Source organism: Pyxicephalus adspersus, chromosome 1 (genome assembly GCF_032062135.1).
Source record: "Pyxicephalus adspersus chromosome 1, UCB_Pads_2.0, whole genome shotgun sequence".
Taxonomy (NCBI): domain Eukaryota; kingdom Metazoa; phylum Chordata; class Amphibia; order Anura; family Pyxicephalidae; genus Pyxicephalus; species Pyxicephalus adspersus.
This window is the reverse complement of record NC_092858.1, coordinates 87,966,191-87,982,550: the sequence shown is the minus strand read 5'-3', so window position 1 is coordinate 87,982,550 and position 16,360 is coordinate 87,966,191. Positions and strand designations below refer to the sequence as shown.

Below are 16,360 nucleotides of genomic sequence, written 5' to 3'. Positions count from 1 at the left end.
AGGTAAAAAATGTAAAGGGGGGGGGGGGGATACTGTTAGCACTGCAGGTCGTGCCGGCGCCGCTGCTCCTAATTGCAGGCACGGGCGCCGGGTCCTATCTTTCAGGTAACCCACTACCTATGTTCCATGCCTGTGTTTACTTCATGCTGAGACTTGCTCTGGTGTTTGAGCTGGCGTGGGTGTGTCTCTCCTAATCTATGAGGTAACACACACATGCCCTCTGTTTTCTACAGCCTATGGCTGGTTTCCTGCAGGTATTTAAAGGCACCTCCTACTACACGAAGTTGCCTGAGCAATCTCTGTGGTTTACCCTGTGTAACTCTCAGTGGTAAGGTGTTTTCTCTGTTTTGCTTTGCTGTGTACCGGACCTTGCTTACGTTTTTGGACTTTGCCTGTTTGCTGCCTGACCCTGACCTCGGATTACGTTTTTGGACTTTGCCTGTTTGCTGCCTGACCCTGACCTCGGATTATGTTTTTGGACTTTGCCTGATTGCCGCCTGACCCTGATCTTGGATCCTTGTTTCTGGACTTCTTGGCCACGCAAGCCCCTCGGTGCTTGCACCGGGTTTCCTGACTCCTGTGGTCAGCTGCCACTGGCCTGGGGATTGCTCTGGAGTGGCACCTGGCAGCTACCCCACAGCCCAAGCCTATCCTCACCATCAGAGGCTCTAGCTAAGACCTGGTAGCGGCTTAGTCACGCCCCTCTGGAGCATACCCAGTCAGTGGCACAGTGGGTCCACACCCGCTTGCATAACAGTTTGCTCAGGCCATGGACTCCGCTGATCCAAATCTTCCCAGTACCATCGAGTTACACCAGGAGTTGGCTCAGCAGCGTGACCGTCAGGATCAAATATTGGCCTATCTACGCAATGTGAATATGCGCCTGAATGATTTGACATCTGCCAACCCAGCGCCATCAAGCTTCTCTGCTCCAACTAATTCAGTTCCTGCCCCGCCACCCTCCTATGTACTAGGTTCTGGACCGCATCTTGCAGCTCCCCCACGTTTCAATGGTTACCCTAAGCAGTGCCGGGGTTTCATAAATCAATGTACGCTTCATTTTGAACTGTTACCTCACCAATTTGCCTCTGACCGAGCCAAAGTAGCTTTTTTGATGTCACACCTTACTGGGGAGGCGCTGGCCTGGATCAATCCCCTCTGGGAAAGGAACGAACCAATTATAATAGATCTACAAGCTTTCCTAGAGACCTTCCGCAAGGTGTTTGATGAGCCCGGTCGCACCGCTTCTGCCACATCCTCTCTGCTGCGGTTGCGTCAAGGGAAGCAATCTGTGGGCCGGTACGCAGTCCAGTTCCGCACGTTAGCCTCGGAACTCGGCTGGAACAATGAGGCACTTGTGGCCACTTTTTGGGAGGGACTCTGTGGGAGAAATAAAGATGAATTGGCCAGCCGGGACATTCCCTCCTCCTTGGATGATCTCATCCCCCTGGCTACTCGAATTGATTTACGATTCCAGGAACGCGCCAGAGAGGTGGCACGTGAAACAGGCCCCTGTCATCGGGCATTTTCACCTCCACAAGCTTCTAACCCACCTCCTCCCATGGTGTCGGTGGTCCTTGAACCCATGCAGGTCGATCGGGTTAGACTGTCTGAACAGGAGCGCAATCACCGCCGTGCTAAAGGACTCTGTTTCTATTGTGGTAGTCCTGATCATGTGCTCCTTACTTGTCCCTTGAAGCCGGGAAACTTCCGAGCCTAGGGTCCGTGGGAGAGGCGGCCCTAGGTGTAGGTAATTCCTCTCCTCCTCTGACTCTGCCAGTAACCTTGTTATTAGGCAATGTTCAATTTACTGAGATGGCGCTTCTGGATTCCGGAGCAGCAGGGAACTTCCTGCAACAATGCCTAGTGGATCGTTATCCGATACCCGTTCAACGCCTACAGAGGGCTCTGACTATATCGTCCGTCGATGGAAAGGCTCTGTCGGAATCCATACACTTCATCACAGAACCTGTAAAAGTACAGGTGGGAACACTTCATACTGAAGAAATTGCGTTCCTGGTTCTGTCTGGTCTGTCACATCCTCTCCTCTTGGGACTTCCGCGGCTACGTGTTCACAAACCTGTCCTTGACTGGAGGTCCGGAGAGGTGCTGCGTTGGGGACCATCCTGTCATGAAAAATGTCTCCTTTCTGTCCCACCTCCTCGGCCAACGCAGGTACCACCCAATCTCCAGGGTCTTCCAGCGGCCTATCATGCTTACATGGATGTCTTTGATGAGAAGGAAGCTAAAACACTACCCCCTCACAGGCCGTATGACTTTCCTATTGATTTGGTCCCAGGCTCCTCGCCTCCTCGTGGGCGCATCTATCCCCTTTCACCTGCAGAAACTCAAGCCATGTCCAAGTATATCAAAGAGAACCTTGGCAAGGGATTTATCCGCAAATCTTCCTCTCCGGCTGGTGCGGGTTTTTTCTTTGTGAAAAAGAAAGATGGCTCCCTACGTCCTTGTATCGACTACAGGGGTCTTAACAAGATAACAGTAAAGAATAAGTACCCGCTTCCCTTAATCCCTGAGTTGTTTGATCGCCTTAGGGGAGCTAAAGTTTTTTCCAAATTAGACCTACGTGGGGCCTACAATCTGATTAGGATTCGCCAAGGGGATGAGTGGAAGACCGCCTTCAATACCCGTGACGGTCACTATGAATACCTGGTAATGCCCTTTGGACTATGCAACGCTCCTGCAGTATTCCAGGAGTTTGTTAACGACATCTTCAATGACTTGCTATATTCCTGTGTGGTAGTGTATCTTGATGATATTCTTGTTTTTTCTCCAGACCTGGCCACTCACCGGAAGCAGGTTCATTTGGTCCTTCAAAGATTAAGGCAAAATCGTCTGTACGCCAAGTTTGAAAAATGTTCCTTTGAGAAATCCTCTATTCCATTCCTAGGATATATAATTTCCGACACTGGTCTGCAGCTGGATCCTGAGAAGCTGTCAGCAATCTTAAAGTGGCCCCGTCCATCAGGTTTAAAAGCAATCCAGCGGTTCCTGGTATTCGCCAACTTCTATCGCCAATTCATACCGCACTTCTCGTCTTTGACCGCTCCCATTTCCGCTTTGACCCGTAAGGGAGCAAACCCTAAGAATTGGACAGCAGAGGCTGAATCAGTCTTCCAAACTTTGAAACAAGCCTTCTTTGCGGCTCCGGTTCTCCATCGCCCTGATGCTAACAAGCAATTCTTCTTGGAGGTGGATGCATCGTCTCTTGGAGCGGGGGCGGTGCTTTCACAAAAATCTTCTACTGGCAAGATGGTACCCTGTGCTTTCTTCTCGAGGGCCTTCTCTGCTCCTGAGCGTAACTACTCAATTGGAGACAGGGAGTTATTGGCCATAAAAATGGCACTAGAGGAATGGCATTACCTTCTCGAGGGGGCATCTCATCCGGTGGTAATCTACACCGACCACAAAAATTTGACTTATTTGCAGTCTGCACAAAGACTGAATCCTCGCCAAGCTAGATGGTCCTTATTCTTTGCACGCTTTGATTTTGTTCTTGATTTCCGTGCCGCAGAGAAGAATATCAAAGCAGATGCTCTGTCAAGGTCCTTTGATGCTACTGATCAAGAGGAGGAACCTCAACACATCATTGATCCCGCAAAAATTGCTGTATGCCCTGTTAAGTTTTCTGAGATTCCACCCGGAAAGACTTTTGTTGCACGGAACCTCAGGAAGCGAATTCTAGTCTGGGGTCATTCCTCAAAGATTGCAGGTCATGCCGGACAACAAAAAACTTTCAAACTTCTCTCCCAACGTTACTGGTGGCCAACCATGCGGCAAGACATTCAGGACTTTGTCACTGCCTGTCCGTCATGCGCACAGTAACAAACCTCCAAGCAACGTCCTGCAGGCCTTTTGCTCCCTCTGCCTGTTCCTGAGGCTCCTTGGCAACAGATAGCCATGGATTTTATTACTGATCTACCCTTGTCCTCGGGGTGTTCCGTGATCTGGGTAGTGGTGGATCGTTTCTCCAAAATGGTGCACTTTGTTCCTCTGCCTGGTCTTCCTTCTGCTCCTCAGCTGTTCTTCCCCAATTACTCTGACCTCAACTCAAACAGAATTTTGATATGACAGATATTGTACAGTGTGTGTGAATGTTGTCACCCTAGGGCAGGAAGTGTGTTACTGGAAAGACCACCAGATGAAAATAATTGAAAAAGCCATAAAACAGAAAAATGATATAGCATGATAGCCTTGTCTGGAGGCAGTCTGATACTGGCAAATACATGGCTGGAAGCTGGCTGATGCAGGCAAAAACTTGACCAAATGCAGTCTGATAGTGGCAAGGAGTTGGCTGGACATAGGTCGATAAAAAAAAAAAAAGCATTTGCTGCAAGAAGTGCTAGATGTACACATTACAGTGTTGATTAAGATGAAGGTGTTGTTGGGGAAGTTGCAGCTTAAGTTCAAACTTTCGGGAAAATGCTCTACAACCTCTTTATGTGAACTTTTACAGTCATAGATTGAATCTTGTGGTTGTGGACCATGGTAAAAATGTTCAAATAGTTGATGATTTCTCATATAGACAGAGAAAAAATCTTATGGTACTTTATCTTATGGGGGGCCAAATTATAGGAAGTAAAATTCAGCTATATTATGGAAAAGTCTGTTTTTCTGTTAAGCTGACTGAAGACAGAATATTTTTTCTGTAGCACCTAACTAGCTTTTAGAGTATATGCATACATATGTTTGCATCCATCTGTTGAGTATTAAAACAAAATAAGTGATAAAATGTTTTGTTGTTGTCACACAATATAATAATCTACTCTCCTGAAAAATTATATTTATATACATTTCTTTTCTAGGACCACATGAATTAACTATTGAATTAACAGTATATGATCCAACAAGGATCCCTCAGCACAAAATAATTAATAGGGAAGAATACAGCAGGTATGGTTAAAAATCACAACAATGTATCACAACTTTTAATTTCTACTATGTCACTTCTACTTTTCTTGGTCAAGATCTACATAATGCTGAAGCAAAAAGATTAATACTTTATTAACTTTACATATGCTCTGCCAAATATTATACTTCTTGGATAATCCATAGTTCATGTATGATTACTTGTAATTTGTTTCTGTATGTAGGAAGACAGAGGATTATAATCAAACCCCTGTGCCACACTGGGTTGCCCATAATGAGTCCACATTATTGCCACATTCGACAACATTGCAGGAGCCCTTTGATTTATATATTGATGCTTTACATTATATACCTGACTGTGCAATTATTACCAAGGTAAGTATATATAATAATAGAAAAACAGTTATCCTTCAAAGTATTAGTTGGATTTCTAAAGCCATTCCACAAAGAATGTAATGGTGTCAAAAGAATAATTACTCCCAATGTCCTTACCATCTTTAATAGTTCGGAGAAATTAAATCTTCAAAGCATAATGTTGGAATTCCAACTTGCCCAGTCCATTAGTCTGTGTACTTGCAATTATCTCTATGTTGCAGTAAGCTGTAAACTGTAGATACTTTTGGCTCCTTTAAAGCACTTAGTATCCATCTCTTCAAACTGGGCTACCCGTCTTCTTTTGTCTCCTAAAACCCTCACTACTTCCCACCATTCTATATCCCCCTCCTATAGTGTTATACTTCCCCCACCTCCTAGATTGTAAGCTCTATGGGGCAGGGTTCTTTCCTCCTCCTGTGTCACTGTCTGTATCTGTATGTAATTTGCAACCTCTATTTATGGACAGCGCTGTGTAATAATAGTAATAGTAATTAATTATTATTAATAATAATAATAATAATAATAATAATAATATTAATAATACATAAATCCTTATTTAACCTTCTTTTGCTAATTAAGTTTAGCAATGGGTTTTTGTGCTCCTCAAAAACCACCAATAGGTCACATTTGTTCACAGTTACTAGTTTTAAACTATTACACAATAATATCTAGGCTTTCAAAAAAGTACACAATATTTCTAGCTGAAAAAGGTAATGCAAAGCTGTACAATGTACGCAGTGAGGTCAGTTAAAATTAGAAAACAATTTATAAACAGGACATGCTCTTGGATTTTACACTGTGTTGCTAAAATTTTCCCTTGCGTAGTTTTGGTAGGGTAGTGATACAACTTGACTAGTATCAGTAGAGACATAATATTTAAATAGAACTTGTGGACCCAGCAAAATATAAGTAGGGCCTTTGGAATGCCATTAGCAAAAAAGGATATCAGTTTACACTTGGTTCTAACCTAACATCCGATCACTGTGATTGCCCTTGCAAGTGCAGGGCTTTGACAGATCAGAGCCATCGAAAGACAAGTGAAGTTGTTAAAGCGTTTGTTACACATGTTATATGAGGACACAGCACCATCTACTGGTAGCCAACAACCATTTGCAAAAAAAAATTATTTCTAATTACCTTGTAAATTGAGCAGGACCAGGCCAGTGCATAAGCAGTAGAAGGTGTCTGCTGGTCTGCTGGCATGCTAAGGGTCCAAATACATCCTTACTATATTGGCACCTGTCCAGAAATCTGCTCACATAGGTTCAAACTTCCAAGTGCTTAGCACATCCAGATTAGTGGTTCTACTTTAGACAAAGAGACAGTATCTGAATCTGCTGATGTATCACTGTAATCTATGATTGAGCCATATAAGTGTATTCCTTAAGTTCATACATGGTATTATACTGTTAACCTTACATACTGTTAACCAGTACAAGGACTGCTAACATTTTTGTGAAGTGCCAAAATGAAAAGTAGAAGAATGCAAATATTTGGATTTAGGCCAGTTTGTCATGTGTTTCCCTGTGTTACGTTCCTAAAATATGATCAGGTTCAGATAAAGTTTTACTGGGGTGCGCTGCCATCCATGAAAAATGAATAGACTTCTTTATCACAACTTAATGTATGTTACCACATTCTAAAATATACAAGTTCAGGCCTATTTAAAAACTCTTTTACTATTTAATAACAATCTATGAATTATTCTTTTGTCTGGACACAGGTACATTTGAAATGCAAATTTCAATTTTTAGCCATTTATGAACATATTTATGTCTCCTGTTTAGTGGTAATCACTGCAATATAGGAGAGCCAAATGTGTTTTTTTATATAAGTGCATTATTTGTACATACTATTGTCCACTTTGAGAAATTATTTTGCTTGCATATTACAGAGTTAAAGGCAGTAGAAAGCTAAGACGAATTCAACACTTCAGGGTATGTTGGATTATTCTCTTTTTCCAGCTGCCCTCTGCTGTTCCGCTACCACTAAGACAAATTAAATTGACAGCTAAGGCTGTGTGCAGGAGGACTGCTCCTGAATGACCTCAGCAAATGTAAACAAACAGCTCTAAAACTGTGATCTATTCTCCTGCAAACAGCCTCAGGTAAGGGTAAAATCACAGCTGAAGCTGTATTCAGAGAGTAGATTCTTTTCACAGTCTCGCAGAAGTACTTAAATACTGTACATAGACGTTTCCTTCAAACAGGCTCAGCTATCGGAATCACAGCCTCAGCAAATCTCTTTTAATACTGTATATGAATCTGGAGCATACAAAGACTGGATATATTTCTACATTTGTACGTGTGTAGACGTGTGTAAATAAGTGTATGTATGTGTGTGTTAGCAAAGACACAATCAGATATAGACCCTCAGTGACAGACCACTGAACCCGTAACTCTGCAACAAGACAATTTTCCCACATGAGGGCAATATTGTGTAAAATTGACAACTATGACATTTAGAGATAAAAATATACTATATGTTCTGGTGAGGACAGGGCCTCTCTAAATGCAGAATGCCTCTAAATGCAGCAAACATTTTAATGAAGCATGCTTTAAACATCACTTTTATTTGTCTGCAGGTTTCTGGTCAAATTCTTAATTCTGGCAGCAAAGCTAAGCCTTCATTTGTGGCTCTTCCAAGAATGGACAGTCCAGCTCGGAATCCCATGATCTGCTTTCGTCAAACACTAAATTCAGAGGATGATCTGTTAACTGTTACTTCCTCTATTTTGTTTCAAGTGTCTACTGTAGACTCTGGAAATGTTGCTATAATCGGTAATTAAATCTTTTTTTTTTTAATAGGAAGAATGCAGAAACAGCACTTGGCATGGTCAATTTTATATTACTGTAATATTGCATTAAGGTGCAGCTGTGATAGCTTGTATGCTGCTATATTGTGTCTGTGCATACAACGTTAGGTAAAGTCCTTTTACTATTAGTATAACTGGTTTCACATTTATTGTTTAAAGGTGGAAAAATGTTTATGTGCAAACTTAAAGGGTCACTATAAATGAAAAAAAAAACCATCAAAAGAAATGTTGCATGTTTGTATACAATTATATCGGGATTGTCATGTGTAGACCTTTTTTAGTTATAACATTTTATGCATAGTCATATTTTCTATAGCTAGTGATATTTTAGGCTGTTTTTCCTATACAGCAAAGGTATTATTTAGCATCTGCAATAATATTTGAATAAAGCCACCCATCACAACTCTAGTTTTGGTCACTAAAACTAGTAAGTGAGATTAGTTGGCTACCACACAGAAAAAACAGCTGACAACAAAGTAAAATGTTGTGTTTATAGGGGGCAGATAAGATATACAAATAGGCTGTACTGTACATTCTTGTCTGCCTGTAATGCGTCATAAATAACCCCAGTCCCATAGATTGCTGGCACTTTATATTGAACAAAAATTGAGAGTAATCTTGGGGTGCTAATGGGGTGGAGTGATGAAAGGTAAAACAGCTCACAGAAAAAGGAATACATTTTCAATTGTAAAAACATGAATCAATAAACAAACTCATTAATCTTTTGAGAGGTATATTTAGCATTGGCTTGTTAGATTAAATCCTGGAGCATGATTTTGTCCTGTAAATCTCAAATCTGGACAGCTATTAAAACACTAATAATATGCAACTAGTATTCACTGTTTTAGGATTGGGAAAGAGAGGGCAACACTTGAAGCCAGTCAAGGCTTATTCCAACTATAATGTTGCCCCTAGAAACATTTGCTTTAAGATCATGCGCAGCAATGAATTGCAAATTTATTGTTGCCATTATTATTGGGTTGCCGTTTATTGTTCATGACAGTCCAAACCCATTTTACTAATGCACTACACACAATTTCCATGCAGTGCATTTTGAAAACTTCAGCAAATACTGCATTTGTGTGTGATGTGTTGCTTTGGGCAACCTATTCAAATAAATGATCTACCCTAACACAATGCATGCCAATACACTGGTTTTTCACAATGCAGCACACAGCCATAGTAAAAGATGGACTTTGTTGTATTCACATTAAATGACAGCAGGAGACGTAACTGGGAGTTACTAGAGTTCTCTAGACCACTAAAGTTACTAGAGTTCTCTACACTACAAAGCTTGCCATACTTAGTTGCATATCCACATATTTATTGACAAATTAAACAGATTTTACATTAGAATACTTTTTCACATAAAAAAATTATATTAACAACAAAAAACAAATGCCATTATTGATTTTAATGTTTTATACCTAGGGAACTGCATCCTCCGACTGTTTAATGATGATGGGAAGCTTAATGTTGGAGGATTTCAACTGAGACTGAGAACTGGTTTACCTTCTAAAAAATTGGACTCACTTGCACCAGGAGACTTACAAAAATATCCGGCGTTTCCCTGTTGTTCTCTTTTGGTTCGACTCCTACCACACTCTGAGGCAAGTTCAAGTTATGTATACACACTTACAGCAAAAAACATTGCAGCAAAGCAACACAGCAAATAAGCTGATCTGTTGTATATCAAAGAAATCAGTTAAAGGTGTCAGAATGTGCTCAGGTGTGAACAGGGCGTAAAATGCAAAGGTACTTTGGACAAACAATGTGGAGAATACTGACTGATAACATATTCAACAATGTTCAGGTCTGTTGGTCACAGTTTGTTTTTGACTCCAAAGAGTCACAAACTTTTTGTTTGAATATTTTGTAGAATTAAAGCTACTTTTTTACTGGTACTTCTGATCTAGTCTAAAGGTGCGTACACACTTCCAATTTTTATCGTTCCAATCGAACGACGAACGATCGATTGGGCAAAAAATCGTTCGTAAAAAAGTAACCAACGACGCCGACGAACGAGGAAAGTCGCTGGAAACGAACGACCGGACCGGCGGATCGGATTGGACGACGATCGTTGAACATCGTTCGTGTGTACGGTCGTTCGTTGATCGTCCATGTTCAGAGCATGCGTGATGAACGAACGTCCGGTCACTTTCCTGTCGTGCACATAGTTCCTCTATCGCTTAAACGATCGTATCTATTGTGTGTACAATATCTACGAACAATCGTGTCGTTACCTCTATGTGCAGGATCGGTGCTATACGATCGTTCGTGTATATCGTGCAGGAACGTTCGTCGTTCGTTTTCCGACGATAATAATTGGAAGTGTGTACGTAGCTTAAAGGTTATAAAGGCTGGTGCAGATGTAAGTTGTTTGGAGTATGTAAAAATGTACCATTTTCAGAATCTACTAAAATGCTGTTTGGACATTAAAAGTGTATTTAATAAATTAGATCATCTATATGTAGTTTGAGTGATGTAATATAACATAACATGTTCCACACATTCTCAGACTGGTATAAAATTTTATACACTTGAAGGTATTGTTGTCTTTGAGCATTGTGCATCTGATCTCTGGAATCTTTATTGGGGTGAAGAATAGTTAGGAGTTGGATTTGCCATTACACCCTAGGAGTTGTGTGGGGGAGGGGGGTATTTTTAAGGTAGTGAATCTGACATTCACCTAAAACATTCTCTGGAGCAGAGTCTTCTAGGTCTATATATATCAATGGCAGAGATTGATTCTCCATTAGTTTTAGTATTGATGAATATCAGATTTGTTGCTTTATACATAGACCCCCTAAATGTTTGCTCACATAGACAGTTCATATACTCCTAGTATTAAAATATGTAGGTATACAATATGCAATGGGTAGGCTGCAAATGTAAAATGCTGAAAATATCTAGAATAAGTATATGTGTATGCAATAATGAGCATTGTTAAAAATATCATTCAAATGTAAATATTTAAAAAATGTTATCATTATCCCTCCTCATCCTAACTAACTTTTTGACAACTTTGTCATCCCTGTGTTTTATTTTGAGTCTGTGCAACCGACTATAATTACAAACTGTAATGTTATTTACAATAGACAACTACCTTCAGTGACACATTTCACTGAATTTATCCACTGGTATACCTCTCTGTCTTTGGATTTGTTTTAATAGCAATAATTTATCTGCTCTGAATTAAGACTCCATCTACTACAACTATTATTGTCCTAGCATTAGAATACAGTTGTGGCTTTCCAACCTGTGTGTTGCTTGTAAATTCATTTTTTAAAATGTGGTTCGGTGATTTGTTGGCTCACCACGTCTTTTTTTCTAGTCTATGTAAGGAGTTATAGCTTAAAGTATATTTTGATTTTATTGCTGCAATATTTTTTGCACAATTAATTTGTCCTACCAATGTTAAGATGAAGGTGTTATTGTCAGGGAAAATAGCTTATTCCAGAAGTTGTGAATCCACAAGAAGTGTATTACATGCATTTGTTACAGTGATCCCTATTACATTGTAATTTTGGCTTTCAAGTCAATGACATAAAATTTCGTGTAATTCAGAATAGACTTTAGCAAAGAAAGATTGAAAAACTCTAGCCAACTTAACAAAAATCGTAACAATGTCGATTACTAACTGGACTGCCTATCATAGTTAGATTTATGTAATAATTTAAATATTTAGTCTAAAAGTGAGCCAGAACTCTCACTCTCAGAGGAGGGGTGTTATCTATTTGGATAGACCTGACATCTCATAGATGCCTATTTATAAAGCAGTGAATCTTGTTCACTGAAACAAACCCTGGAGGAGTATCATTTACTGCTACTGAAAACGCATGAACCTGAAAAATTCTCCACTATAGATGCGGGGAATCTTCTCCACAGATCCATGGCTTACCACTGCAAAGGAGAAAATGGAGCCGGTAAAATAAGCAAATATGGCTGCCTTGTGTACATATATAAATGCAAATTATACAACAATTTTTAAAAACGTAATTAAAAAAAAAAATAACACATGATCAACTTTTTGTCAGAACTCTTTTTCATATTCTCTCGTAATGACCCCTTCTTTATTTTCTTCCCACCTTCTCCTATTGTGTATGTGTGTGTGGTGGTAGTAGGGAGGTGACAGATGTGCATGGGATTATTTTAATATTGATTTTCTTCTCATAATTAGGTCATGTGTACTATTTTACAAGTACCATGCATGCCAGCTTATATTTAAAGGATAAAAAAAGCATTGTTGTTATTAGAATTAGGTATTCAAAACCAGTAAATAAATCTAAAGTTTTGGAAAAGCTTACAGCAGTGCACAAATGGTATTAGACCTAAGTGACTGTGAACTGCTGCATTCAGAAGAATGAATATAGCATTTATTAATAAACTACATCCTTTTCAAAGAGCAGCTGCAATATTCAGATATACATGTGGATTCTAAAACCGTCTTCTTTTTGCAAATGATAGTCATTGGCATATTTAGGTCAGAGCACTGGAGCACATCTATGTTCATCTGAAAAGTGCTCAAGCATGTAGTATTGTGTCACAAATGCAAACTATAAAGGGGAAGAAATTTTATGCCCTGTATCTCAGAACAGAGTCTGCTCCAGGGCAACAGTATAAATGGGAGGATCTGCACAAAGGGTAGATCACAGTAAAAAGAAATACAATGTCGCTGAGAGACAGCCAGAAAAATATTAGAACTGTGATATTTGTCCCTGGAAAGACAAGATCCTTAGAAGCCCTGACACTACTCTAGTACAGCTCAAGGAAACAACCTGCTTTTGTAAAACAGCATTTTTTTAAAGAACAAATGTACGTAATCAATGCCAATATACCTATTAAATATGATAATACAAAAAGACACAAATATTTAAAACATTTATCCAATAGGAAATCACCCAATGTAGTTTTTTTTCCTTGTTCAGAACAATGAAAGGTAATTGCTGGTTGGTTGTTGTTGTTTTTTTGAGTTAAATGTCTAGTTAAATGCTTTTTGTATCAAACATGGCTGCATAATATTTATTAAAAGGCCTGGAGTTGATTTGAATACAGGCTGTCATTGCCAGCAAAGGGTTTTCAACCAAGTATTAGAAATGAACATTTTATTTTCAGCTTTTTAATTTGTCCAATTACTTTTGAGCCCCTGAAATGAAGTGATTGTGTTAAAAAAAAGGCTTTAGTTCCTCACATTTTTTTGTTCAGCCCACTAAATTAAAGCTGAAAGTCTGCAGTTCAACTGCATCTGAGTTGTTTCATTTAAAATGAATTGTGGTAATGTACAGAACCAAAATTAGAAAAAACTTTTCTCGGTCCAAATATTTATGAGCCTAACTCTATGGCCACATCCCAAGTCATAACATTATAACATTTAGAAAAAAGGCAAATGAGGTCACAAAATCACTAGCGAGAAGATGACTTTAAATTGCCTGTAAAATAAAATAAAACATAACACGTAAGATAAAAAAATGGATCTATTTACATTTTTTTTTAATTATGAAAAAAAAGCCAACATATAGCATTGTTTTAGCTGTGTATATATTCCACATGAGACATCACATTCTGTTTTAAAATCATCCAGTACAACTCAATACAGTCATCCAAAGTTATCAGAATTCAATTTTTGACCTTTAGATATTGCTCAGAATAAGGATTCACAAAGGCACACTATACAATTTTATTTCTTCAAGGGGAAATATGTGAAATCTGTGGAGCGGATATTTGTAAAATATATATTCTCACAACTTTATGCATACCTATGTATAAAAGCATGCACCTATTAAACAAAAACATACCAAATATTACAACCAGTAGAATGATAGGATTTCCACATACATTCCACAGGAAGTATCATCTAATGGCTCTTAAATAGAGGACACATATAAACCTATCCCTAGCACGCAGTACCACAAGTGTGAACATTTTTTTACATGTTGTGGGCTTGTATGGTAATTGAGATCTCCAAATAAAGGGGCATCTTGCAGTTGCAAGTATGCTTACTCCCCACACCAATAGTGCTTCAGAGCAAAGAAGGCTATGTATTGGATATGTTCAATGGTATATCCTGATAAAAACACTAATAACAGTGACGATGAAGTGAATAAATAAAAAACAACTTCATAGAATGGTATTACAGTATGTACTGTACCTTCATACTATTTCCTTACACCTAGGCATTTAGTGATTCAAATTCTCTTACAGGTTTAGGACCAGTTACTCTGAACTTTGATAATCACCTTCTACCAAAATAATATGGCCAAATGCCTACGTTTTTGGTCGAGTAGGCAGAATTAAAAAAGACACACAGCAGGAAAGTTAGGGTATTTCAGTACTTCTGTTAGTCTTTATTTGTCCGTCCCAGTGAAATTGTAACATACCTTTAGTGTGTAACTATACCTGCTTTGAAAAAAACAGTATTTGAGATAATGAGAAAAGACTATTTTACTTCAACATAAAGCATTGAAAATACAATTTAATCCTCTTATACTGACCACTCAGATTTCTACCTGTTCTGACATCTACTGTAATACCAGTGATGAAGCTGCTGTTATGTATGAAATAGATCTATGCACATTGAGCTAAAAAACGGCAGAAAGTCATTGTGCATGGCAATTTAGTGCTATTCTCATTGTCCTTTTTATGCTGCTCCCATAGCATTTTATTAAAAGCTGCTGCAGCTGAAATGTATAAAATGTGTTTCAAGAACAGTGTATGCAGTCCAAGCATGAATACAAACCATTACAGGCATCATTATGTTGATTTAGCAATGCTGAAGCAGCATAACATATGGCAGTGTGTACAATGCCAACTATTCTATTTTTGCCAATCTTGTCACAATCACTATATGCTTTCTCTTCTTGCAGAGTTCAGAGCCTGTGCCCAGCTACGCATCAGGATACTACTTCTCAGATGAAGCTAAGCCTACAAGGTCAGAAACAGAGATCATGTCCACATTTGAAAAAGATACCTTATTTCCCAAGCAGGTGAAGGATATGGCAAAAGAGTTAATGGAGAAAGAGCAAGGTATATACACTACAGACTAGCAAGCTATGGAAAATATGTTAAACACAATTTTTTTTTACCCTGACATTAAACAGTCACTTAAATTAAATACATTTAAACAAATAGCATAATGAGAAACATTACATTTACAAGAAAAAGCACAGACACAAGAAAGCTATGAACAGCAATCAAGTATTTTGCCAACTCTCTTCATGAGTCTTCCTAGAACAATACAGCTCCACATTAAGCTGTGCATCTATCTTGCGCTGTTACTGTATGCTTGGATAAGTTCTATTATTAGGGTGTTGCAGTGTTGAATATCTGAGAATCTGATTTAAATATGAATGTTACATACTAATATCTGTAAAGTGAAACAACAACTTGCTCTACTTTAACTAATATAAATAACTAGTTCTGCTTTTTAATAAAACATCCACTTTTTCATTGCAGCTCTTTTCAGAAAACATTAAATTATTCACATCAGTACGTGCCCCTGCAGGCTAAGTCCTTAATATCTCTGCCAGTTACATGCATACAAGGGTCATTATTTGCGTTTAATTAACTTACCAATATGTTTTTGGATTGTAGCCAGAAATCCCACTAAAATAAAGAAGTATGTACAAACTCTATGCAACCCAGCATCTAAGGGCTGCATGGCAAGAGTGCTAACCACTTAGCCACTCTATTGGCCAAAATGTAATGTGGAGCAGTTTGTGTTAAAATGGCTACCTTTTTGCAGTATATTTATATACAATTTGCATTGTGATTTATTCAACAAAAGTTCTTTTTTTAGCATTCTATGTCAACTGAGATGGGCAAATATACTTTAAAGTTAACTAGAGATAGGCAAATGTACTTGAAAGGTACTAAGTAGACATGGCAAGATGCAGAGATACACTGCTGTGCTTTAGTATTAGGGGAAGGTGTTAAAATTATTCATAGGGGATGATGTGCGCTGCAGTGTACATACTTCTGACTCCTGCATAATGTATGTTACACACACCTGACCCCTGCACTACATAAATTATACACTATTGATCCATTCATACCTCTGACCCCTACACAATTTACATTATTTACATCTGACTCCTCCTCACAGTAGATTACACACACCTGACCCCTGCACTATATAGGTTATGCACTCCCAAGCCATTCATAAAGTAGGTTTTGTACCTCTTATCATTATCACTTCTGTCTTCTCCATACAGTAGATTACATACACCTGATGCCTGCACCTGACCATTGCACTCAATACATGTGACCCGTACCGTACACATTCTC

The 16,360-nt window shown here is 39.0% G+C and overlaps 2 protein-coding genes across 2 annotated transcripts in view; both read left to right on the top strand.

The window, feature by feature from the left end:
* The window catches only part of LOC140328092 (uncharacterized), a 101,088-nt gene extending 91,335 nt beyond the window's left edge, over positions 1–9,753 (top strand). The window contains exons 18-21 of the mRNA XM_072407472.1: positions 4,824–4,911; positions 5,112–5,262; positions 7,847–8,042; positions 9,509–9,753. Of these exons, the coding sequence (XP_072263573.1) occupies positions 4,824–4,911; positions 5,112–5,262; positions 7,847–8,042; positions 9,509–9,753 (680 nt within the window). The remainder of the gene's footprint in view (positions 1–4,823; positions 4,912–5,111; positions 5,263–7,846; positions 8,043–9,508) is intronic.
* Positions 9,754–11,943: 2,190 nt separating this feature from the next.
* Positions 11,944–16,360, top strand: part of LOC140328020 (uncharacterized) — a 57,047-nt gene continuing 52,630 nt past the window's right edge. The window contains exons 1-2 of the mRNA XM_072407351.1: positions 11,944–12,003; positions 14,941–15,100. Of these exons, the coding sequence (XP_072263452.1) occupies positions 11,944–12,003; positions 14,941–15,100 (220 nt within the window). The remainder of the gene's footprint in view (positions 12,004–14,940; positions 15,101–16,360) is intronic.